The sequence below is a fragment of the Salvelinus sp. IW2-2015 genome, unplaced genomic scaffold (assembly GCF_002910315.2).
Source record: "Salvelinus sp. IW2-2015 unplaced genomic scaffold, ASM291031v2 Un_scaffold586, whole genome shotgun sequence".
NCBI lineage: Eukaryota > Metazoa > Chordata > Actinopteri > Salmoniformes > Salmonidae > Salvelinus > Salvelinus sp. IW2-2015.
The window spans coordinates 208,131-234,966 of NW_019942579.1; the positions used below are offsets into that span (position 1 = coordinate 208,131).

The 26,836-nt window shown below is 47.1% G+C and overlaps 2 protein-coding genes across 8 annotated transcripts in view; one reads left to right on the forward strand and one right to left on the reverse strand.

Annotated features, from left to right (window-relative positions):
- Nucleotides 1-10,449, forward strand: part of LOC112068583 (B-cell CLL/lymphoma 9 protein) — a 108,700-nt gene extending 98,251 nt beyond the window's left edge. For 5 of the 6 annotated variants that reach the window (XM_070438208.1, XM_070438207.1, XM_070438210.1 and 2 more), the window contains 6 exons: nt 1,499-1,609; nt 2,327-2,489; nt 4,435-4,528; nt 4,878-7,158; nt 7,420-7,668; nt 7,962-10,449. In XM_070438208.1, the coding sequence (XP_070294309.1) occupies nt 1,499-1,609; nt 2,327-2,489; nt 4,435-4,528; nt 4,878-7,158; nt 7,420-7,668; nt 7,962-9,094 (4,031 nt within the window). In that variant the 3' untranslated portion in view covers nt 9,095-10,449. The remainder of the gene's footprint in view (nt 1-1,498; nt 1,610-2,326; nt 2,490-4,434; nt 4,529-4,877; nt 7,159-7,419; nt 7,669-7,961) is intronic. The other variant, XM_070438212.1, reaches the window with a different exon arrangement.
- Nucleotides 10,450-11,665: 1,216 nt separating this feature from the next.
- On the reverse strand, nt 11,666-23,002 carry gja5b (gap junction protein, alpha 5b). Of its 2 annotated transcripts, none has more exons than XM_024135754.2 (2): nt 22,224-23,002; nt 11,666-16,926 (listed from the first exon to the last, which is right to left on the reverse strand). In XM_024135754.2, the coding sequence occupies exon 2, from the start codon at nt 16,893-16,895 to the stop codon at nt 15,681-15,683; it is 1,215 nt and encodes a 404-aa protein (XP_023991522.1). In that variant the 5' UTR covers nt 16,896-16,926; nt 22,224-23,002; the 3' UTR covers nt 11,666-15,680. The 2 variants fall into 2 exon arrangements, with proteins under 2 accessions (XP_023991522.1, XP_070294314.1); XM_070438213.1 differs by lacking the exon at nt 22,224-23,002 and adding an exon at nt 17,542-17,852.
- Nucleotides 23,003-26,836: the final 3,834 nt, after the last annotated feature.

The following is a 26,836-nucleotide window of genomic DNA, read 5'->3' on the forward strand; positions in this document are numbered from 1 at the left end:
CTACTGAGATTGCTGTTACTGAGCGGGATCTGGTTCTACGTCTTTCATGATATGAAATCATATAAACGTGAACAGTATTTTTCTTTTGGTATTGAGCCTACCACAACTCGATATTTTATAGATGAATGAAAATGACAGTGGGCCAAATGGTAAAAGCATGTGAAAAGAAATGGGAATGGGTGTAGTGTATATTAATAAAATACACTCTCCCAGAATGCCCCTCCAGACACGTCAGTTTGATTGCTTAGTGTTAATGTAGATTGTTAGGTAATTGTTGATTTTAAATGACATGCTTTAGGTGTGTGCCAGTGGCCATTTGTTTGTGGCATGCGCGTCTGTTGATGTAGCATGTGGATCATTCTGCACAGGGAGCTTCCACTCCATGTCCATCTCCAGCTAACACACACACACACACACACACACACACACACACACCACCTCATAAAGTTTTCAGGCTCTTGGCCTCGGGGCCTGCAGTGCATTGCTCACAGCTGCTTGCCTGGAGGGGCCCACAGGTTTGGGGCTGGCGGTGGGGACAGAAGTTTCTGCAGTTCTGAAAGCGAGTGGTTTGGTGTGTTGACAGTGCACACTCCAAGTGATGTGAGACTGACTTAATTTTAAAGTATATGTACAATGTCGGACCGGGAGCTGTTGTAGGGACGCAGATTAAGCCTAGTCCTGGACTAAAAGTACTTGAGATAGAGACTTATTGGAGAGCCTCCATTAAGCACGCTGCTTAATCTGGGTCAGGGAAACCGGCCTTTAAAGTTTAAAATGCTATCTTAAATGAGTGACTGTTTGTGCATGTTTGGTTGTCTACATGTGAGACTTTGGGGGGTAAGAGGTAAGGGTCATATTCGGTAGGCACAAATTGGAAGAATACACTCAAAAATGGAGTGAAATGGGGCTGTACGATCTGAACGCTTGTTTTCCGTTGCACAACGTTTTGCCGCATGAACACGACCCAGGCCACCCCCGCAGTGTCCCGCTGGGCTCCCTGTGATTGTTGTCTGTTTAAAAGACACCGGGCTAAATTATTTACACCCCCCCCCCCCCCCCGTCGTCTCTCTCTCTCTCAGAGATCAATCAGGACCGCCCACTTTACCCCGCATGCCTCACAGGCAGCTCGTCTCCCCCCACCCATTGGCCCGCTGAGAGCATTGATCTGAACTAGTGAATAGTCAACACGTTATTTGGTCGTAATGTGTTAATGCTGCCACCTAGCCTGGCCCCAGGTCTGTTTGTTCTGTTATAGCCAACTCATATCGTCATTGTCCATAGGATTTAGCAAGGCAGCACAAACGGATCTGGAACCAGGCTATGAATGCTCCGTCACATTATTGTAAACCAATCAAACACCAGCTAGGCCCAAATGTGTTGTTCAATTACCTTCACTTGTGCATGGCAAAATCAGTAAGTCGTAATAAGTACAGCTTTTATAGGTGTGCTTGATTGACACTTGCCAGACTTAGCTCCTTCATCTCTCTCTCTGGTGTAGAGCTGGGCAGCCGAGCCAAGAGGCTGTGTGTAGCAGAGCGGCGGCAGCCCTACAGTGGAGCGGACTGGTGCTCTGGGGGCGAGAGTGACGAGGAAGACCCAGGGTTCTTTAGTAAGTACGGTAGCTACCCAGTCAACTGGTCCCAGATCTGTTTGTACAGTCTTACCAACTCCTATGGTCACTGCCACAAACGGTACTCTGGCTGCGTTTACACACGCAGCCCAATTCAGACCTCTTTTTCACAGATTGATCATTTGACCAATCAGATCGAGTTCTGAAAAAAAATATGATGTGAGAAGATCGGATCTGATTGGTCAAAAGACCAATTAGTGGAAAAAATGTCAGAGTTGGGCTGCCTGTGTAAACGCAGCCAAACAGATCTGGGACCAGACCAGTGAACTGGGGTTGGGAAGGAACAGAAGCGTGATTTGCTCCGAGTGCTCCCCATGGCCCTCCTAAATGAGATTACACAGGCCTAATGATCTGGTGCCGTATGTGTCAAGCGTCTCAGAGTAGGAGTGCTGATCTAGGAGCAGTTTAGCTTTTTAGATCACATTTGAATAAGACTACACGGACAGCGAGGAACTGATTCTACTCGGAGACGTTTGATACTGTATATCTCATCGGAATAGTTCCAGGTTGTATTTATTGCAGTGAACACATTATATCTGATCTCACAGCGCTCCCGGAGAAGTGTTTTAACGTCTAAGGAACCACAGCGATATTTTGAGATGCACAATGGAGACAACCTGGAGACAACCAGACCATCATGGTCTGGGTCCATAGTGTTCTCTCATTCTCACCTCTACTTCCTGTTTCTCTCCCCAGACTGCAATTTGATAGAGATGAAGCCTCTGGACTCCAACAACGCGCTCAGCTCGGCCACGTCGACCCACAATGCCGTTGGAGGGCAGAGCATGGAGCTGGGCGGCAGCGGTCCCAAGCCCGGGTCAAAGCTCGTGTACGTCTTCACCACAGAGATGGCCAACAAGTAAGCTAGCTCTGGCTGTTTGTTTGTATGGGTGATTGGTCATTGTTCATGATCTGTACATTAAAGTATACCACACACTGAACTCTCTCTCCGGATTTAACAATGGCGGAAACTCCCTCAGGCCAATGCTTCTTTGACCAATCCGATGCTTTTAAATCTGACAAGGAGGGTGCAAGTTCACACTTCTGGAGAAGGGTGGAGACTAGTGTGGGGTGTTGTCCCCTTCCCTCCTGACGCTTCAGAGAGATCTAGCCAGTTCCATGTCTCTGACCCGTGCACTACCATCTCCTCCTCACACACCCTTTACCCCCCACACACCCTTGTCTGCCCTGAGTAGCCTAGCCAGCCAGTGTGTTCTGCCGGTCACTGACAGACTGGCTGTGAATAATGACAGAGGGTCACCCAAACTCCGGGTTGTCCCCTAGTGGAGTGGTCCCATTTGATTGATAAGTGATGACAACAAGCTCTCTCTCTCTCTTCCCCCACCACTTATCTGCCCTGAGTAGCCCAGCCAACCCCCTGATCAGTGTGTTCTGCCTGTCTCGACCTCTGAATGCTCGGCTATGAAAGGCCCACTGACATTTACTCCTGAGGTGCTGACCTGTTGCACCCTCTATAGCCACTATTATTTGACCCTGCTGGTCATCTATGAACGTTTGAACATCTCGAAGAACGACCTAGCCTTAATGTCTTATGTATTCTTTTATTCTCCACCTGGCACAGCCAGAAGAGGACTGGCCACCCCTCAGAGCCTGGTTCCTCTCTAGGTTACTAGAGAGTTCCCTGCCTTGCTAGGGAGTTTTTCCTAGTCACCGTGCTTCTACATCTGCATTGCTTGCTCTTGGGGTTTTAGGCTGGGCATCTGTATAAGCACTTTGTGACATCTGCTGATGTAAAAATGACTTTATAAATGCATTTGATAGATTGATGAGGAGAGGTGGACAACAGGAGGCCATTCCAGCCATGCCACTCGTCCCCAACCATGGAACGCTCAACTGTTTAGTTCACCTGTGTAGTTCAACTGGCTATTACTGATTTTATAGTTGCTTGAACTCCCAGARCACATTGGCGGTGTTTACACAGGCATCCCAATTCAGATGTTTTGCCCAATTATTGGCAAAAGAGCTGATATGACTAGTCRGAAGACTAATTAGTAGGATTGCATCCTTGCGCTGCAGTGAACGAAGGACTCCTTCCTCGTCGGGGTGTTATGGTGGTGTGCCTACCAGTATTGTTGTGCATTGCCACCACCTTCCAGACTGGAATGTTATGAGACGGATGGAGGTGTTCTAGATTCTGCACTCTAGTCTACATGAACGGGAGAAGTAATTGGAGAGAGTCATTGAGGCCGCTGTGGCCTATTCGCAGACGGGTGATTTATGGTTTCTGATCGTCTTGAGGGTCCTTCGTGGTTCTTGCTGATTGAAACCAAGTATAGATGCCTTCCTTTTTCACCTTCTGTCCATTCCTTTTGCCTATTGTCTGGGATTCTGAGGAGTGAACCAAGGTCCAAGGACTATGCTAAGCAGATGTATTTAAAGGTCCATGATATCACCATGCAGTAACTTAGTTACTAGAACAATAAGAGCTTTTTTCCCTCCCCACGCAGACCACTCCCCGACAGTCCTAGCTAAACTCTTGCTTGAGAAATTGCCCTTTGCTAAGAAGTCGTTTTTTTTGTTTCTTTTTGACCATTTTCGTTGAGAACATTCACAGTAAGGTACCTAATTGTTACCCAGAACAAAAGAGAAAGAAAAAAGTTTGCATTGGAACTTGTTTAATGTCTGCAGTGTGTGGTTCACAATTGTGCTCCAATATATGACTTTGATGATAGGTTTCAATTATTCATTTATTAACCTGATTTTGAAATGAGCCTCTTGCACCTGTTGCCTGTTTGAAACGCGTGCACACACACCTACTCATGAGTGTGCTCCGCTGTCTGCAGGGCGGCTGATGCGGTCTTCACGGGCCACTCGGACAACATCATTGCCTTCCACATGAACAACAACTCCAAGGGCAACAAGCCCCATCTACCTGTGGTAAGTCTAACCCACTTTGATACAAAACCACATTTAACTAGCCTGTTATTTATCGTACCATTTGGGGTGTCATCAAAAATCTGTCATTTTGCCGTTATCAGACCATTTGCATTGTGCCCCTTTGTTGGTCTGGTAATATAATGTTATATAACAATGCTAAAACTTGAAGCGTGGTTCGGACAAGGTTATGATATTTGTCCAACTCAAAATAATTGTGTATTTTTTTAAGCTATATTAATTATGCACCCTGGCATGCTTTGATAAGCCTCTCTTAATGTGTACGTGTCCAGTGAGCGGGAACATTTGGTAACCCCACCAACCCCTCTCTCGCTCTCACCCTGTGTTGTAGAATAATCAGATGGGACCCCCYCGGGGTGACTCCAAGCAGCTGGGTGGAGCCCCCCAGCAGCAGTCATCTCACCCTTCTGACCAGAACCACCAGCAGGCCTCCAAAGCACCTCCACCAGGCCAACAGCAGCCAGCAGAGACCCAGCCTCAGGGGGCCAAGCCTGGGAGCTTCCCCCAGGACGGGGCCTCCTCTGGGGGCATGGACTCTAAGAGTGGAAGCCCCCAGAACGGCACGCCCCACGACGCTAACAGCAACCCTGGAGGGCCGCCCGGCCACCAGACCCCCTCTGGGGCATCCCAACAGGGCTTCCCCTCTCTGGACCTTCCCAATGGTGCCGACGCCAAACTCACGGCCCAGCAGCAGCAGCTGGCACACGAGCTGATGTCCAGCATGGGGGACAACTCTGAGGGCCTGTCCCAGGAGCAGCTGGAGCACCGCGAACGCTCCCTGCAGACGCTACGGGACATCCAGCGCATGCTCTTCCCCGATGACAAGGAGTTATCCCTCAAAGACATGGTAGCCATGGGGCAGGGCAACCCAGGCGGGCCTCCTGGGCCCAACCTCGGCATGATGGAGGGGGTGCCCAAGAAGCCTGGGGAGCAGGGCCCCCTCCAGGCCATGATGGCCCAGTCCCAGAGCCTGGGGAAGCCTGGAGGCCCTGTGGGGCCCCGGCCCGATGGCACTCCGTTTGGGCCCGGAGGCCTCAGAGACATGTCATTCTCCCCGGACGAGCTGGGGCCTCCGCCTCCTGGACCGCCTATGAATTCTCACGGAGGGCCCGGCGGTGAGCATGGGGATCACACAGGGATGAACCCGGAGCAGATGGCATGGCTGAAGCTGCAGCAGGAGTTCTACGAGGAGAAGAAAAGGAAGCAGGAGCAGATGCAGCACCGGGGGCCCATGGGCGACATGATGATGCACCAACAAGGCCCCCGGGGCCCCATGATGCGCGGGCCCCCGCCTCCCTACCAGATCAATTCAGCTGGGGAGATGTGGGGCCCCGAGCACTTCCCAGAGCAGATGAGCATGGGCCCCCGGGGCCCCATGCAYCCCCACATGCAGAGGATGCCCGGCGGCTTCCCTCCTGGCATGATGAACCCGGGTATGGAGGGYGGCCCCAACCCCAGGGGGCCCCGGCCTGGAATGARTTGGCCCGACGACRTGGGACCCAACATGGGCGACGGCAGGGGCTTCCYGCCYGGACAGGGGCMGTTTGTAGGGCCAGGGGGTCGGGTGGAGAGGTTCCCCAACCCACAGGCGGTGCAGGAGGCCATGTTCCAGCAGGGCATGGGGGGTGACAAGCAGGGCATGGGGCTGCCACCGGGCATGATCATGGAGATGAACAGGATGATGGGGGGAAACGGCCCCCGGGGGCCAATGAACGGCCCCGGCAACGGCCCTAACGGAGGAGGCATGATGTTTCCCAGAATGCCTGGCGACGTTGGCCCMATGAGYCCATCCTCYAGGATGGAGTTTGTYAAGGGCCTGGGYMGGGACATGGGCCCYGAGTTCAGCATGGGCCCCGGGAACATGAACATGGGGCCCAACCCCCAGATGATGCAGGCTAAGATGAGGGGGGAGCCTCCCATGAACATGAGCCCCGAGGAGATGATGAAGATGAGAGGAGGCTCCATGCCAGAGAACATGGGCCCTCAGAAGATGATGCAAGGGCCTCCCTTCCCTGACCAGGGGCACCACCCAGGGGACTTCAACATGGGCCCCAACCGCCACTTCCCAGGTATGGGGCCTCACGGGCCAGGGAACCCTAGGTGCCCCAGAGTCGAACCCCCCTTCGGCCCTGACCAGCGAGGACCYAACCACGGMGGCAACGGTCGCCTCAGCCACATGCCCCCCAACTCGGGCCCGCCTCCCAACCAGAGGAACATGGGGGGCCGCAAGGGTCCYCAGGACATCCAGGGCGGCCAGGCTAACTCACCCAACATCAACCCCCTCAAGTCCCCTACGCTGAGGCAGGTCCAGTCCCCCATGCTGGGCTCGCCCTCTGGGAACCTCAAGTCCCCCCAGACGCCCTCCCAGTTGGCCGGCATGCTCCAGGGGCCCTCGGCGGCGGCTGTGGCCGCTGCCTCCATCAAGTCTCCCCCCATGATGGGTTCGGCCGGAGCCTCTCCCGTCCACATGAAGTCGCCCTCGCTCCCGGCACCCTCCCCAGGGTGGACATCGTCTCCCAAGCCCCCCATGCAGAGCCCAGGCATCCCCCAGAACAACAAGCAGCCCCCGCTCAGCATGACCTCACCCAACATGATGGGCAACGTGGAGCAAGGTGAGTCCCAGAAGTTTCTCCTCTGTTAGCTTTCCGTCAATTCAGTTCAGTAGATTGTGCTTTATGGACTGAATCTTGACTTGAGGTCTGTGCTTTTAACTCAGACTCAGGCAATGGGAGATTTGTGTGAAAGCTTGAGTTTTTAATTAGGATTCAGCCCTACGTGTGCTCTGCATAAGAAGATACAGTGGATATTTATGTAACTGATCTCTCTCTCTCTCCCTCTTCTCTCCCCCCTTCTCGTCATCCTCTCCCCTTCAGGAGGGAATGGTCCCACCACAGCACCCTCTTCCAGTAGTGCTTCCAGTCTTCCGTCTGGCAGCCCCTACGCCCTGCCCCCCGAGCCCACGATATCTCAGAACCCCCTGTCCATCATGATGTCACGCATGTCCAAGTTCGCCATGCCCACTTCCACGCCCCTCTACCACGACGCCATCAAAACGGTGGCGAGCTCGGACGACGACTCGCCGCCGGCCCGCTCGCCGAACCTGCCGCCCATGAACATGTCTGGTAAGAGCTCCAACATGCTGTTATRTTTTGCATACAAACACACACACAGCTCTACCAGAGAGGTAGCTGTTTAGACCAGGCCATTTTCCGYTAACGCGTCACAAATCATAAATACCTATACATATCTGTATCCAAATTTGCACCTTTCCAATTTTCTTCTACTCATACCCCTGGAGCCTAGAACATTCACGATACTGAGGCGTAAGCGTATGCTGAAGCATTTTATGTTTTATTTGTTTTATGGTTTGAATGTAGTGATCTCACCCTGCCTGTCTCTCTGCTGCCTCCTATAGGTATGGGAATGAACCACCACCCAGGCCACAACCGCATGATGGCTCCCACGTCACAAGGCCCCATGCCCGCTCTCAGCCCCATGGGCATGAACACCATGGGCTCCCAGCCCCTCTCCCACGGCATGCCTAACCAGATGCCCTCGCCCAACCCGATGGGGGGACCCCACCAGGTGCCCATGGGGCCGGGCATGATGGGGCCCCACGGCATGATGATGCCTGGCGGGCAGGACCCAGGGATGGGCAACCCTCAGATGATACCTCAGGGCCGTATGGGCTTCCCCCACCGAGGCCAGGGATTCCCCCCTGGCCACTCTCCTCCTCAGCAGGTCCCCTTCCCCCACAACGGCCCCGGGCCCCAGGGTGGTTTCCCTCACGGCATGGGTTTCCAGGTGGAGGGGGGCCCCATGGGCCGAATGGGCAACATGGGCCCCGGCGGGGATCCGGGCGGCATGTGTAAACCCAACACCCCTGGAGCAGGCCAGGACTTCAACATGTTCAGCAATGATAACGACCTCCACGAGGTCATGCGAACGGGAGCCACCGGAATGCCAGAGTTTGACCTCTCCCGGATTATCCCATCGGAAAAGCCCAGCCAGACTCTGTCCTACTTCCCCCGCGGAGGCGACGGCCCGGGGGTGAAACCTCCTCACCCCTCCGGCCCCCAGGGCTTCCCTCCCCAGATGCAGGGAATGATGGTGGAGGGGAACCCCAGGATGGGGATGCCCATGCAGGGGATGGGGGGTCCGCCGGGCCCTGGCCACATGGGGGGGCCCCAAGACATGCCAATGGGGAACCCTGGCCACAATTCCATGCGGCAGCCACACCCGGGTCACCCCGGCTTCATGCCCCAGGGCATGATGGGACCCCAGCACCGGATGCTGTCGCCGGGGCAGCAGCCGGGCATGATGGGAGGACCTGGGCAGGGGATGATGCAGGTTAAAGAGAGGGGGGGGCCCATGTACAATCACACGGGCCCCGTGGGCTCGCCCAACATGATGATGTCACTCCACGGCATGGGTGGCCCCCAGCAGACTATGATGATGCCGCCTCAGATGAGGCCTCGCGGCATGGCAGGGGACATGGGCATGGGTTTCAACCCTGGTCCCGGAAACCCCGGGAACCTCATGTTCTGAGCTGCTACAGCCAAGTAGAAACTAAAGACCTGACTCGGAACCTAGGAGTCTAGAACCTGGAGTCTAGAACCTGCGCCAACAAAGGAATACAAATGAGACTTGTGCTCTCTTAGGCGGTTGTTGTGTGGACTGGGGACACATACATTCACTCTGGCACATACTCACACATCCCGAGACACTTTTGGGCTGGTTTAGCAGTCTGTCGGGTGTGGTGGAACTGCAGCGTGTTCCACTGAGGGGAAGGCGGATGTACACCATTTCAGAGGGGACTGATCTTTCTCTGTTTGGGAAAACGTAGAATGTACGGCACGAGTCGAARCTCCAGTGTTCTACGGGCGGATAGGAAATGGGCCTCGTCATTAAAAACTCAAGGGATGACCCGGGACCAGAGGTCCGTAGTTGTACTGTTGTTATAAGAACAGCTAAATTACGAAATGTAAAGAACAATAAAGCATTAAAAACACAATGAACTGAATGAAAAGACAAAAAGGTAACCGTTTTTTTTTGTTGGTCTTTTGTTTTTTTTTGTCCCATTTTTGGCTGTATGTTTACATCTCATCTCATCACTACCCTCCACAGATTCAATGCTCTTTGTATTGGTGTACTGTAATTGTGTTGTTAAAGGGATTTTACTAGTGACTTCTAGTTTGTTTTCCCATCTTCTTTTGTAAAGGAGGGTGGGGGTGTGGAGAGGGGGGGGTAGGGCTGCCAAATGTCGCTGCAACTCCCACTCCGAAATGCTGTTTACCATGTAGGGGGGGTCAAAGTATTTTAAAAACTGCATTTTCCTTTGTTACTCTACATGATATGCCAAACAATGACCTCATACAGATAATAGTATTATTAAAAAAGCACAAACATGATTTAACTGTAAAAAAAGTGTTTTCTTTTCTCCTGTTTTTATTGTCAAAAAACACTTGGTAGGAGGGGTGATTCTCTGGCATACACAGTGAGGTGCTGATGAGGCCTGGCTTAGAATTGGATATGGGGTTGTGGGTTGGGCGGGGTGATGTCTCACACCTCAAACCCCTCTCAGCCCTAACGGACAAATGGACACGGCAGTAAGCAAAGCCTCTGCTCTCACCCTTCCAGGCTAGGAGTACATAGAGGAGAGTGAAGAAGAAGAAGAAGCAGCCTTAACCATGTCTGGATTACTTGGAGGGGTGACCATGGAATTTTGCAGAATTTTTTTAAACAAAAATGTCACACACAAAAAAACGAAACAGAAAATGAGGTAATGGGTTGTGTCTGTGTCCCTGCCTCTCCTGTATTCACACATTGTCATGTGACTCCATTGAATTTGGTACAGGGCTGTGGTGTTGGAAGACAAATAAAATCTATTGTTTGGTATACAAGTGGCCTGTGTTGTGTCGTATACTGTTTTCCCCTAGCACACCAGTCAATCACACCTTTTGGAGKCGTAATCTACGTATGATTAATGTCATTTTCCATCAACTATACGGAAAAATCCTTTGTGTCGATTGCAATGGATCTCACACTGTATAGAGCAATATGGCCACCTAGTGGAGAAACACTGGTCAGTGGTGCCTACATCCCATTCTTAAGAGTTCCGGGGCCCATGCCAACAACTATCATATTTTGGTACTCTACTCCAGTGGTTTTCTAACTTTTTTGGGTTACTGTACCACCAAGCACATTTTGTTCCCTGAAGTACCCCCACGTGTGCATTGCACCAGTAAGCCTATGGTCTTTTGAGTCTCTTCGACTATTCCCTGTGGATAGGCAAAGCACCCCCAGGGGTACCTGGTTGAACTACTGCTCAATAGAGCCTAGTGCATTGTTAAACCCTTTTTGTTATTGAAGATTGGAACTGGCAGCAATATCTGACAGACTGGTGTTGGCAAGTGATTTTACTCCCGTGTTGAAATAATGCTTCGAGTGTATCAGGCCAAAATGATAACTACACAATCGGGGCCCGTATTGCTCAAAGTGTCTCAGAGTAGGAGTACTGAGCTAGGATCAGGTCCCCCCTCTTATAACTTAAAAGGCTAAACTGATCCTAGATCGGCACTGCTACTCTGAGATAGGTTGTGAATTCAAGCACAGGTATTGAGACTATTTCCATTGAATGTCCATACATACTCATTGTATGTAAGTTAACCAACCCCCAGGGAATTCTCTTTGGCTCCCATCCAGACCATGCCCTGGGAAACGTTGGGWATAGTTCCCTAGCCTATTATCAAAACGTATAAAACACTGGGAATCAGTTCTCAAGGTTTCCTCTGGCTCCGAATGTCCACCAAGGCACTATAATTACCCAGCATTCCAGAGAACAGCCTGGTCCGTCAGCCTGGCCAAGGGGGCTTTGCCCTCGACTAATTTTAGAGAGGGTAAGTGTGTCCTGCAGCTGTGAAGCCTGGCATKCATGCCTCTGGTTTATACACACAGATTAAATATGGCTATAACGAGGGGTTATAAAAGATCAGGACAAATGGATACTGATACTGAAACTCAAATGATTGACCCTGTTGCTCGATAAGAGGCCAGTTAAAAACAATTATCTCAGATGAGATGTGTTCATAGGTCCGAAAATATCAGTCAAATACAGTGCATGGTACATATGGGATGTATATATTGAGTTTGTGCTCGTTTTACATTTTGTCTTAACGCGAAGAGAATCGGTGGTCTTTACGCACACACAGTCAATATACAATATAGTGCAGATAGAACAGTGAACATTATTGTCATCAGTGTGCAAAATAGAATCGCTATACTTAAAACATGAGTAGATAAGACGTAGCTTGCAAATTCCTATCATGTGTCACGGGTAAATGTGTTTCTAACGGCAGACAATATATACTTTTATATACAAAATGAACATGAAAACATTTGTAACACTAAAGATACATAGATTTTCACATTGCTTTTTGCTAAAGTGCAAAGTTGACAAAAATGTGATTGCAATGACACCACCCCAATACGATATAATTCACATTAAACAAAGATGTGTTGAAAATTAGCTAGACAACATTTTTGGGTTAATTCTTATTTAGATTTAGTTAAACATTTCAAAACGTAAATCTGAGATTTTTTAAAAGACTATACACAGATTCAGTAAACCAGTGCAAAACTATTTCAGTTTTCGACCACATACATTTGTGGCCTGCTGGAGGTCATTTTGCAGGGCTCTGGCAGTGCTCCTCCTTGCACAAAGGCGGAGATAGCGGTCCTGCTGCTGGGTTGTTGCCCTCCTACGGCCTCCTCCACGTCTCCTGATGTACTGGCCTGTCTCCTGGTAGCGCCTCCATGCTCTGGACACTACGCTGACAGACACAGCAAACCTTCTTGCCACAGCTCGCATTGATGTGCCATCCTGGATGAGCTGCACTACCTGAGCCACTTGTGTGGGTTGTAGACTCCGTCTCATGCTACCACTAGAGTGAAAGCACCGCCAGCATTCAAAAGTGACCAAAACATCAGCCAGGAAGCATAGGAACTGAGAAGTGGTCTGTGGTCACCACCTGCAGAATCACTCCTTTATTGGGGGTGTCTTGCTAATTGCCTATAATTTCCACCTTTTGTCTATTCCATTTGCACAACAGCATGTGACATTTATTGTCAATCAGTGTTGCTTCCTAAGTGGACAGTTTGATTTCACAGAAGTGTGATTGACTTGGAGTTACATTGTGTTGTTTAAGTGTTCCCTTTATTTTTTTGAGCAGTGTATATATCAGCCCTTCTGTTTACTAATTCTGAAAGGGAATGACTTTCCAAAAATTAAGAGAATTCCTTTCTGGCTTACTTTTCAGTCTGCTAACTCACGAGCTGACAGTGATGCACTAAAACGGTATTTCCTTGACAATAGACAGGCACTCGTTTGGCAAGATCACGTTCAAGGTCTCTGCCCGGTTTTCCGATAGCGATCATGCTGACCAGACCGGACACGTCGCGTGCGCGAGCGTCGCAAAATAAATKTAGAAATCCATGTCATTCAATTATTGCACTGCTCGCGCGCGCCAACGAGCGTCTGAGACGCCAAGGGCTAAAATAGAAGTCGTTCCTATTTCTGACGCAGATCACGCTGAAAGTCATCTCCTCATTGGTTTATAGAAGCAGGTACCCATGTGCCATCTCCTCATTGGTTATACCCACGTAGGTGATTGAAAGAYGAACTTTGTTGCCGGTTGTCGTGGTAATACAATGAAAGTTTAGATGCGATCACCATATAAGTTCAAAGATGAAAAAGCCTGGAAGGAGAGATGACTAGAAACGATTCGGTTGGCCGTTTTATGTGTGGATTAATTGTCGGAGTAGAGGTCCTTGTGCATTTCAGGTAAAATAACAACTCAATGTTTATATCCCAGGACAAATTAGCTAGCATCAGCAAGCTAGCTAAATAGGACAAATTAATGTTAGCTAGCAAGTGCAAGCTAACTAGCTAAATTGCCATACATGTTTAATGCTTTTCGACCTGTCCCCAAATTAATGTCATTGGTTCAGAGTTTGTTTTGATATTTTAACCTGCTTGTCGTGATCGCATTTGGTGTGGGGGGGCAAAATAAATGTATGCACAATAGCGCACGATGGCGCACGCGCGCAGCCGGTTTGGGTTATGAGTGTTTTAATGATGCATCTTTCCTACAAYGACAGAAGGAAGATGTAACATGCTTCTGCCAAAACACCACGCAGAGAGAACGGTCGCAAAGTGCGTCGTTGGAGCATTGATACTGATACGCTCGAAAGAAAAGGAGTGCTGGTCTCGGATCAGCTTTCTCCATTCAAATATTTTCTTAACATTATCATTATTTCACAATACTGACAACGGATCAGCTCCTATTGAGGCAGTTTATTATGAATAATGCTTACCCAATGAAAATGTACTAAATCACCGATTTGGCACATCATTGCGCACACACATCAGGGAATATGTTGAGACAAATACTGACAGTAGCCTACAAGTAGCAAAATCAGGGGTGCAACTTTCACTGGGGATGAGGGACATGCCCCCCCCCCTACATTCTGAAATTGCATTTTTGTCGTCCCCATATCATWGGAATATGATACAAAACAATGCAACAGGTGTGCTTTAGGACCATGCGGACTCCTCCGAGCGGTCAGGTAGGCTTGGAGTGTATATCTGACTGGATAATTTTTATTTATTTTTTATTATGTCCCCCCCACTTCTAAAACCAAAGTTGTGCCCCTGAACAAAATAGAACWAAATTGATTGAACATTACATTTATTTCAATATTATTAAAATAGGCCTGCAGCCTACTGTTTATATTTTAATGCAGTCATCTCGGTTTTAATTTGAAGCATATTTGTATTTGTCACTTGTTTGTATCAATTGCAAACACATTGGCATCTTTGTATTTCTAGTCGACTTTGTTCTGAAGTTATCGGCGTCACAGAGACATATAAACCATGCGATTCAATGTTTAGCAGAGATTTGTGTGTATAAAGTGACGAGGGAGGGCGAAAAAGCATCTGACGCACTTAGCTGTTCTAGGAGTTGTCTGAGGCAGTCGTTAGATTACGAGCGTCTTCAATTGCAAAGTTAATAACGATGGTTTTGGGAAAAAGCTCTGAGATATAATGATGCTCCAACGAAGGTTCTAACGATGAATTTAGCCTTAAGATGGTTTTGGGAAACAGGGCACCAGGTCAGTCAGTTCATAGTGCATAGTTCAGATACCCTATGTCCTCCCCACACCTGGGAAGCTTGTGATGTCTGCTTTAACCTATGATGGCTCCACATAAATAAAGCCCTGATCAGAATAGGTTGTAGTTTGTCTGTCTCTCTTTAACCACACATAGTACACAAGAAAATCATTTTTTTCATCCCGGTAGGTCATCCCTGTAGGTCCTATTGGATCACTGGTGGGAAGTGATGACAACATCAGGATTCACATGGTGTGTTTGTGTTGTATGCCGACGAAAGTGTCTGCGTGCCTCTGTAAATGTAGTGTGTGTGTGTATGTGTTCGTGTGCATGTGTGACAGAGAGTGAGCTTACACACGCAGAGCATTCGTCTACGCGTTGCGTTTGTGGGTCACTGACAGGCAGCCGTCCTTCATATATCTCTCTCTCTCTGAGTGACAGACTGGCTGTCATCTGTCCCACTTAGCTGTCCCCAGCAGCCAGTCAGTGTCACAGAGCTGATAGTGTGGCAGTGACCCACTCATTCTCAGGTCTGGCACAAGGCCCCCCTGTCTCTCAGGGAGAGACTCCGCAACAGCAGTCAGAGTCAATGTTTCTGTCTCAAATGGCACCTTATTCCCCTATATAGTGCACTACTTTTGACCAAAGCTATATGTGCCCTGGTTTAAAGTAGTGAGCGATATAGGCAATAGGGTGCCATTTAGGACGCAGTCAGACAGAGGTCTCAGACAGTCACATTAGTGGATTAGTCCTGAGGGCTAAATATGAAGGCACTAACCCCTCTACAGCTGTGTTTGATTAGTTCGAGTATTACGTTTCATGACTTGTGATACTTTGTGACTTCGTTGACTTGTGCCATGCAGTGTTGAAATTAGTCCCCCACAACAGATGAGTCATAGTCATCCCAGTCTTGTGTGTGTGTTTGAAACGATCCAGGGACAGTGTGTGTGTTGGGAATTGGGGCTATACAGCCAAGTCATCGGGTCGCACACGGCTACTGGAGCCGCTGGTCTTGCTCAGACGCCTCTTGTCCTTCAGGAAACCATTTTGGAAGCCGCTTTGGAGCAGCGAAGGGGGCGGGGTGCAGGCGTTGGGCGTGTCGGCGTGCCCCTCATAGGTCACGTGCAGGAAGTCTTCCGTTTCAAGGTCATTGTGGACAACACGGTGGCGCTCAGTGGCCATGTTGACTGAGTTCTGCTGGTGGGCCAGCCGGTTGTTGAAGGGGGGGCAGCTAGGATGGGGGTGGGATTGGGAATGCATGGGGTGTGTGTGAGGGGGAGAGCTAACACACTGGCTGAAGTCTGGGGGCGGGGTGCAGGGCATGGATGGACGGCGTGGGCTGTCAGGTTCAGCGGTGATGACCGTAGCACTTGAGGGCGTGCGTCCTTGTAGCAGCTGTTGCTGCTGTTGTTGTTGCTGTTGTCGTTTCCTCCTCAGAAACCTCTGACACTGCTTAAAGGCCAGGTGGTAGAGCTCCACGGCGCTGAGAAACAGCGACACGCCCGACACGGCCAGCATGAACACGATGAACACATTCTTCTCCGTGGGCCGCGAGACGTAACAGTTAACCGGGTGTGGACAGGGCCGGCTGTGGCACACGTACAGGGCATTGAGGAAGACCCCGTAGAGGATGTACTGCACCACGATGAAGACCACCTCCATTAGCGTCCGGATCAGGATGCTCAACACGTAAGTCTGCAGCAGCGCCCCGCGCAGACGCACCCTGCCCATGCCGCTGCCCTCCTTCCCGCACTCTCCCCCCTTCTCTTCCCCGTGCTCCAGATAATGCTTCTCCTCTCCGCCTTCCCCTCCTCCTTCCTCCCCGTCCCCTCCCCCCTGGTCCTCCTGCTCCTTGCGCCGGCGTTTCTCTTCCATGCGCACCGTGTGCACGGCGTGGCCCATGTAGATGAGCGACGGTGTGGACACGAAGACAATCTGCAGCACCCAGTAGCGAATGTGGGCGATGGGGAAGGCCGTGTCGTAACAAACGTTCTCGCAACCGGGCTGCTCCGTGTCGCAGGTGAAGTCCTCCTGCTCGTCGCCCCATGACGACTCGGCGGCCGTGCCCAAGACCAGAATACGGAAGATGAAGAGGATGGTGAGCCACACCTTGCCCACAGACGTYGAGTGTTCCTGCACCTCTTCCAAGAAGTTKCCCAGGAGACTCCAGTCGGCCATCACCCGTCACACACCACACCTCTGGAACGGCCTGGGAGAGAGTAGAGCAGTCAGGGAACAGTCAGTCACCATCTATAACTACCGTCTAGCCTGGTCCCAGATCTGTTTGCGTTGTCTTTCCAACTCCGATGGTCACTGGTATGCCACTGACGATAGGAGTTGGCAAGACATTACAAACAGATCTGGGACCACGTTAACTACGATCTACTGCACTTATAGATACATTAATTACATTTATGCATTGAATGAAAGTGCTGTTGTTGTTCTGTGGGATATTTTATTTGTGTTTCTTTTTTTAGGACATTTGATTATTCTGTTTCATGGCTTGTCACACTTTGTGACTTGTCACACTTGTGTCATGCAGTGTTGACTTGTGTTATTATTTGACTGGTTTCCAAGTTTCTCTTCATTACACCAAAGTATTCTGTGCTGTGCTGAGCTGCTCTGTGTACAGTACCTTACTGTACTGTACTGAGTAATGCTGTGCTGTACTATACTGAGCAATGCTGTGCTGTACTGTACTGAGTGATGCTGTGCTTAACGATTCTATGCTGTTTTGTACCAGGCGATGTATTTGGGGCTGTGGAGTGGGTACATTAATAGACTTTTCCCCCCTKTGTGACCACAGTGGGCTCAGTAGACTGACCTAGTTTGAGCCAAGTATGTTCCCACAGCCCTGCCTGCCTGGCCCAGCAATCTGGGAAATCGGATGTCAGTTTTAAGGAAGTCTAAAGTCAACAGAAACACAGAAATAAACATGTCACAGGGCTTATCTTTGCATTACTTAGCCTGGGAAAGAGTGAGACATACTGATTTACATTTCCTTTGGCCAGAGATTGGTGGTGCGTATTTCTTGACACATTGAAAACAAACAAAGTCAATAAGGAAGATGTAAAACATGTATAAAGAGCTAAGCACTAATACATCGATGCACTTTGTTTCTGTTGAYAGAAATGAATCAGTCTCAGAACTGAGTCAAGACATTTCCAAAGGATCCGTTCCCTCAAAAGCATTTTCCAATAACAGACGTCATATGGTCATATGACAATATACAGTAAATAACTATATTMTTTTTAGTATAGGAAAGTGTTCTTCTTCTTGGTGGTTGTTTAGGTCTAACTTATGAACACTGGAGCTTTACCATTTCATCACCCCATGAACTCTACTGTCAGCTCTTCTCTCTCCGCATATATATATCTGCACTCGAACTAGCAGCGTTACCTGCCCCGATACCAAAGCCTTGGCCCTTGCAGAGCAAAGGAAACAGCTACTTCTATGTTGAACACTACTAGCACACACAGYTCACCAGCTGGCGATTCCACATCGGCTCCATCAGCACAGACAGTACAGTCGTGTGTACTCCAGACTCCCCCCACTCACACTCAAACAAAGGATAAACTTAAGTAGTGTCTATTGAACAACTTTTCATAGTACTTAGTTTCATAGAGTAGGTACACAGAGAAAACCTTTATTAAACTAAATAGCATATGTAAAAAGACAGCTATGCAAGCTTGATGTTTGACAAACTATCCAGTACGATAATTACCGTTGTACAGACCAAGTGGTTCAAGCTAAGGTTGCGTTCACTGCTAAGAAGYTGTGTTCAGTCTTACCAGCAGAGACATTAAACCTTYCTTCGACTAAAATCCATCTRGCACTGAAGGCTGTATTTTCTTCAGACTGTATAGATCCTCAGTCTTTCTCTCTAGACGAGACTGTGTATTACTGTAACTTTGTAGCATTTTCCCTCTCTTTCTCCCTCACTTCTCCTGAAGGGCAGGACCAATGGAAAGTATGGAGCTGCAGGATCAGTGCTCTTTAAGCTCAAATTAGGGTGTTGATTAGACTGTGTGTGTGTGTGTGTGTGTCTGTAAGTGCATGTGTGTGTGCACATGTGTGTGTGTGTCTGAGGAAGAGGGAGTGGGGTAATAGCGTTTCCCTTCTTTATCTACAGCGGACCAGTGGTTTGTGTGTGAGGACGATTTAAGCTCYAGTGGCCACATGACAGTGACCTCAGGCAAGTTGTGGGAACTATGGYTGAGTGGAAAGTCGTTTTTTATAAGACATAATAGAAWTAATACTGGTCYATATTGGTTTATAGAAACGRYTATTCAAACATGGCAAAATAACCTGGAATTTATTTCTAGGGGGAAGAATGGTTTTTACTGCTGGTGCACGTCTATTTAATAAATCAGTTTGACAACAGTCATTGAGACCGACTCACTTCCCATAGAAACTCACCTCCCTTTACATTTCTGTCTGAGGGGTCTTGGTCGCCATCCTGTCTCCCCCTAGGCAGTCGAGGAAGCAATGTCAAACAATATGATTTCCTACTGCCAAGGCGCTTAAAAGGAAATCGCCCGTACTCAAGAAAACGAGTCTCAGAAAAGCTCATCTCTGCGCTTTGAGAAAAAACTCTTCCATCGGTTTTTCCTCACACCAAGCAGGCCAAGCAGTCCTGCTGTCAGTGTTCAAAATAAAAAATAAATACCCCAGACCAGCTCATTATGGTTTTCCTCAGTGCTTGTTGGCACTTTGCAGGCCCYGTCTTACTAGATCAGCACCAGGACAATGTACCCGACTGGGGTCTTGGCAGCTGGGGGTACTTTAGGKAGGAAGAAGGTTCCGCCCGGCTCCTTCTGTTGTTAACCTCGGGAAGGAGAACAATGATGCTCGCTTTACAGTGCTTGGTGCTTGTCTGAATTCCGTATAAATCGGAAAACTAGAATGGACAAAGCCCGTCAGACCACGGCAATTTCACACTCATGGCTACACAGAACATTGACTTAAATGGGAATGTCCCTTATGGCAATTATATGTCTGTGCTCTTGATACTGAGGGCAGCTGTTGAATGGAGAGAGAAGGGGGAAATACCTTGAAAACACTCTGGGACACCTGATAGGAGAGGACAGTGTGGTTCTTTCTGTTCTGTGATATAAGGAAATCCTTTATTCTACATTTTGTCTTGTGTCTGTGTTAACCAAATAATGATAGTCCCAAAGCTCCTTGACTCCCTTATCATTCTTGTTCTCACTCTTATGCTCCTTGCTGTTCCTAGGCCGCCATTGTAAATAAGAATCTGTTCTTAACTGACTTGCCTAGTTAAAGAAAGGTTAAAAAATGTATTTATTTATTAAATCATTTGCAGACCCATGTTGTCTAGATCTACCCAATGTGGCTTGATTGCTGTACACTCCACACCAAACACTATTTCCACATTTCTGGAGGTTATGGCATACAAACAGTATGGTCCCTCTAGGTCAGTCACAGCAAGATAGATGATTTTGACTCTTAGCCTCATGACTAATTTGAAATAGGGGAGACTTCCTTTTCCTTCCCACACTGCTCATAAATAAGTTATTATTAACATAATCAATCTTCATACAGACCAGTTAGTCACAAATGAAAAATATTCCCATCAGGGATAGTTCACATTTTAAAGTAGAAAATAAGATGAAACTTCAAAAAGGAGAACTATCTCTCCAGCAGGGTTTACTGAAGATTGGCACCTGAAAGATAGCCTTCCGTAGAGGTACTGTATTTGTAGAGTAAAGCAGCCATGACTTTGTTATGTTATGTCTTGGTGGACACACACACACCATTTACTCCCAGTTATTGCCCACCTAGGAGCTACAGACTAAAGGGTTTGGAYGTTTGGATCATCTTTAGCCTATCGTTATAGTCTATTCGCAATTCCACACTTTACTTTACTTTTAGAAGTCTGGCCAATGAGGGTAATGGACTCCTCCTGAATCGTTCAGTCCCTTTTACTTATTTACTTTTAAGAGACTACTTAAGACCATTTTTTCAATTTCACAGAGCATAGCCCTATATCTTTAAACAATATGGAGAATTAGCTTCGATTGAATAATTGCCACTAATCATTCGAAGCTTCATTATTTATCAAGCGACTTATTTAAGTGTCTAAAGTCAAGTGCTTCTACGAAAAGGTTAATGAGAAAGGTGTATATATAGTGTGTACAAAGGCATCAGCACCATCTAACTATGGATGTGTCAGAGTTAGTCTGACATCATGTCCTTTCCTTTCAGCTCCAACACCATTCTTTCATGTCACTCGAAGCCCATTGAATACTGTTGGCCACATTTCGCCTCAAGGTCACAGGACAATGTAATATTAAGAGATTACATCAGGATAAGGGTCCACCCATTATTAATAACAATAGTCTAAGCTCTGAGAAAGTATGACTTCCCTATTTTGACTTTCTCCTGCTCTCTATATTGTTTGGCTTGCTGCTCTTTTCCTTCCTATGTCATGTTTGTTTTATTTTCGGCTCGATTTCATGTCACTTATCTTGCATGTGCTCTCTGGTTTATCATCCGATTTGCTCGGTGCTGCTAGCATGATCACCAGAAGCACAAACAAAAAGTCTAAAAGACAAGGAGGGGTTTTGTCTTTGGAGGCAACGCCAGAGCAGTTGACTATAAACTGCTTTAATATGTTTCGGCTGCAATCCCTTGGTCTGAAAGAGTCMACTTTAGATCTCAAATTCATCTGACAGGTCGGATAATATTTCTGTACTAACAAAAACAAGGCTTAATCCTTCAACGTCACAGCAGATGCTACATATCTATGCTGGCTTAGAAACTGCTAATGTAAAGTTGTATGCGTTGTCCAGGGCATGCACAGACACATGCATCCACACATACATGCACGCGCCAGTGGTATAAACTACTTAAGTAAAAATACTTTAAAGTACTAATTAAGTACATTTCTTTTGGTATCTGTACTTTACTATTTATATTTTTGACAACGTTTACATTTACTTCACTACATTCCTAAAGAAAATCATGTATTTTGTGCTCCATACATTTTCCGTGACACTCAAAAGCAGTCGAAAGCACACAAAAGTTACATTTTRAATGCTTAGCAGGACAGGACAAGGGTCCAATTCACACACGTATCAAGAGAACATCCCTGGTCATCCCTTTTTCCTCTGATCTAGCGGACTCACTAAACACATACTTCATTTGTAAATGATGTATAAGTATTTGAGTGTGCCCCTGGCTATCTGTTATATTTTAAAAAACAAGAAAATGGTGCTGTCTGGTTTGCTTAATATAAGGAATAAAAAATATTTTGTACTTTTACTTTTGATAATTAAGTATATTTTAGCAATTACATTTACTTTTGATACTTAAGTATATTTAAACCAATACTTTTAGACTTTTACTAAAGTAGTATTTTACTGGGTGACTTTCACTTTTTACTTGAGTAATTTTCTATTAATGTATCTTTACTTTTACTCAAGTATGACAATTGGGTACTTTTTCCACACTGACAGACAGACAGACAGACAGTTACTCTACCTGAGATGCAGCTGCTTAGACCAGGCTGGTGCCTTTTCTGTTAAAAATGAAAATGCAGAAAGGTTTTCTCAGTGCTCAGGTGACAGGGAAGAAGTGAAGGACTCTCAATATTAGGGTAAGGAATATTGTAGTAGAACAGTCGTAGTCTCCGTTTCAGTATTAAGGCAAAAAGCTGTCCCTGAGAGGGTGAAATCCAGAGGTCTTGGTCTCTCTTTCTAGGGGTGTGTCTCTGTTCAGACAGAAGACTGCTCGTCTTGTCTTGACACAGAAAGTTGTGTCTGTCAGGGTAAAGCAGCAAACTTAGTCTCTTTCAGTGTCCTGGCTAAAGATGACTGGGTTTGTCCCCAATGTCGAGTCTCTCAAAAGAGTCCAAACAGAAAGCTGTTTATCTCTCTCCTCTGGGCAGAAAATTGAGTCTCTCACCAGTTGGCTTGATGTGTTGAGGGATCAAATCCACTATCTGTCAATGATCAGCGGAAGAAAACAGAATCTTCAACTGTAAGAAAACGTTAAATGTTTTCGTCAACTATAATTACTATTTCCCTCTCTTTCTCTTTTTTCATTCCTTGGCAGAGATCAGGGTAGAGGGACTGGTGATGCAGACTTCGAGGACGGACGGARTAGATGAGGGCACAGACCTCAGGCTGATGAGCAAGAGCAGCTGTTTGTAATGTAGGAGACTACTAAACAGACCACGGGCAGAAATGCAGCCTTAAGCATGGTGGCAGTGGAAGAAATACCAGACATCACTTGTGGCCTGTCCTTCCTACCATACCCAGCACCCGGCAGCCCTCCAATAGCCTCCTCCCTTCCTCCTCCTCCTCTCCTCCTCCTCCTTTGCCTTCCTCTCTCTCTCAGCCCACAATGCCCTCGGTTTTCCTGCCTGGTTCTCTATTCTAGAGAGAGGAATATCTCAGGTCAGGAGGGGAAGTCAGATTGTATTAGAACACAATGGCAATTCTACATTGGCCACTAACTCCCATTTTGTCTCTGCTCCCTGAACCATACATAGACCCACACACACGCACACAGGAGTGCACCGCACACGCACACACACACACACACACACACACAGACTGAGCGAAAGAGAGGGGCTCATGCAATCTATTTTCAAGTAACCAAATTACAACTTGATTTTCCATGACTTCCTGGTTTTTACAGATTGCTTTTAAAGGCATGTTTGCAATACCATTACAGCCTTATGGCTATAAGCAAGTACACACATAGAAAGAAGGTTTCCAAAAGGGTTCTTCAGCTGTCCCCATAGGAGAACCCTTTTTGGTTCAGCTGTCCCCATAGGAGAACCCAAAATGGGGAATCAAAAAGGGTTCTTCAAAGAGTTCTCCTATGGGGACAGCCGAAAAACCCTTTTAGGTTCTAGATAGCACCTTTTTTTCTAAGAGTGTACAGTGGTAACTGTAGAAATGGCCTGTAAGCTGTTGAATGTTAACATCAACACAACATTGAAGACATTATCATATCAGCCTTGTAATATTGTACTTACACCAGTGAAACCATTGACGCCCGTGGTCTCCCCTACACTCCTAGAAAAATAGGTGTTATCTAGAACCTAAAAGGGTTATTTGGCTGTCCCATAGGAGAACCCTTTGRAGAACTCTTTTTGGTTCTATGTAGAACCCTTTTGGGTTCCAGGTAGAACCMTTTTCACAGAGGGTTTTACCTGRAACCAAAAAGGGTTCTCCTATGGGGACAGCCAAAGAAACCTTTTGGAACACATTTTTAAATCATCAGAATATAGGCTGTGTTCTGGCATTGATATGGACAGCTGCAGTATTCCAACCGTTCAAAATTCAACTGATCGCCTACAGCCCTGGCATGATTCGACGACAATTATTCCTTCTACAAAAACAAATGTGCCTTTCACAAAGGACCATGGAGAATTTTCAGGCAAGCACATGGTTGGTCTAAAAAATCAGATTTATAGCATCAACTGTCATGTCAGTCATTGTAGACCAATCAGCATGGCCAGAGGAGCTCAATCGTAACCACACAGAGAGAGTGTTTGTCTCCTGTGGGTACTAAGCCTTTATTTACCCCTTCTTCTCCAACCTCAAATCAGAAAGAACAGCTTTGTGATGTTCAGACTTGTGACAAAACATCTGTCCGAGAGGGTACACATTTAGCCGGTTTTCTTGGTATCATGAGTTTTCCTGCTAGGTGATTGTCTAGTCTGGAGTTAGGTTCCTGGCACCAGTGTCCACACAAATCTGGGGGAAGTTAACACTACTTTAGACTTTCTATAACAGAAGTGTTGTTTTCCTGCTTAAATGTTGACAATCATGTTAAAGGGAAAGTACATTCCAAAATCAAAGTTGGTCAGATGTTTTCAGGCATTTCAAAAGTGGTCTTATRTTGAGATAAGTATCTGTCCCAGGCCATCTGWGGAATGGAAAAGATAATCGCCATATAATTTCCAGATTTTAGTATGCGCTTATCATTTTCCATTTATTTGGAATTTGAGGCGTATACATGTAGCTGTATCTACACATTCGATGGCATAGGACATAGACTCATCTCTACATTAGACCACATTTAACGTCTGAAAACATCCAAGTTAGATATTTGGAGTGAACTGCCCCTTTAATTTGAATGAATAGGYCTGTATCAGGAAGCTGTTTACAGCTTCTCAATCTTTACTCTTTACAGGTTTCTAAATCTTTTCATGTCCTAGTTCGGTTGGCCACTCAACACGCTTTGGGTTGGACCAATCACAGCTCTGTCAAGGAGCATTAGACAATRCAGTGACCTGTGCCAGCAATAGGGGGCTTTTGACCTGTGAGACAACCTGTAGGGGGCCCCAGTTGAAGCAAATGGGAAACATCGATGTTCCTCTTTCTGATGAAGTCGGTTTGGCGGCCAAAATGTTATGTGATACGCATYAGGTGATAATCATTAGGCTAAGGTGATAATCCTTTCACTCTYTGTCTCTTCCACTGTTCTCGGTAATTCCCTCCCTCCCTCCCTCCCTCTACGGTGATGGGGTTTGTAACTTTAAGTGGAAAGCGTGAGCAGGCCTCTAGCACTTGTCATCAGCACCACTCTGACTCCTGACACCTCTCATATCRCSTCTCTATATTGCTGGTCATGAGAACGTAGATAAAATGCCTTCCCTTTATTTAGCACTCTCACTCCACCCAGCGTAGGTGAGAGCAATGCCRGGGCAACCGCCTGCCTATGAGCCTATCAGGAATGGCCTTGCTTATGTCCTGATAAAAGGGGAAAGGGGAGAGAGAGGACACACTAATGTGGTGAGAATGGGTACACTGACTAGATTCAGCAACCTAATGTAACCGTTCAGAATACTTAAGTACATATTTCATCTAGGGGTGGGTCCAGACCTGGGTTCAAATAGTATTTGTTTTCCGCCCCAATACATTAGTTGCACTTGATTGAGCTTGCCTAGTGGAATGAAACCAATAAAKTGTGCCAAAAGTGCAAACCCCGCACACCTGGCACCTCCAAGCTTAATTAAACAATCAAAGTACCTGAAATGGGACAGGTCTGGATGGGATATGATGATTTATATAATGAAAACGAGTTAATATGCAGATTTACAGAATAGAGTAAGCCAAAAGACTTAATGTATAGAAAATGAGAGGAGTTGTCCAACTGTCGCTAATCTTCGTCATTGTCAAATTCCAACTCAATCTCTTAAATAGTTCAACCAAATTCCAAAATGACATTGGWTTACTGTGGCATGAATCCAATGCCAGTCTCTATCCCGATATAATGTTTCATGTCCAAATCATACCAAAATGTCTACAATTGATTCTGTAGCTCAATTAAGGGCTGGATTCAATCCGTATCGCGGGAGACCTGTATTAACATTTTAAGGTAATCTTACTGAATGAGACGACATATTTACATATTTACTGTGAATGCAGTCTCAGCGAACGCGGGAACATTGCCCTAAAATTATCAATCGAGCAATAACGCGGATCTTCTGCTATACGTCTGCGGTACTGTTTGAATCTAGCCTTAAAGTTTATGATTTGGACAATGAAAAAAATGTCCTAGTCCAATAGCATGAATACCATTATGTGTTGCCATAAAAGCATATGCTAAGTGGAATATATTATTATTACATGTAAAACTTTCACATTATGTCAATATGTGACATGCATATTAGATGTTGTCTCATTCATAAGTGACATATTTGTTGGAAATTGGGTACATTGTTGGGTACATTTTGCCACAATTCTATTGATTTAGTCTTGAGAGAGAGAGACGGTGCCGCAAAGTAGTATGGGTTGCACCTCCATCACTCGGTGACATTGCCATTGTTATCAACGTTCCACAGATGCTGCAGCCGCATTGGTGTCCAAAAGTAGAACGGGAGCAAATGACTGTTTCACCCAGTGATGTAGTCGAGTCACTAAACCTCAAGTCTGAATCGAGTCAGACGGTTTAAAATTGGAGGTGGAGCGGAGTCTATCTGCCTGCCTGCCCACGCTCATCGCTTGCTCCCCCGCAGCTGATGTAGGCTGTGTGGCGTCCTTCCCACTGCAGAATAGAACTGCACAGCGCGTCCGTGCTGCTATTATGAACTGTGCTTATCACTGAAAAGCTCTCAATCTCTCCAAAAACTCTAG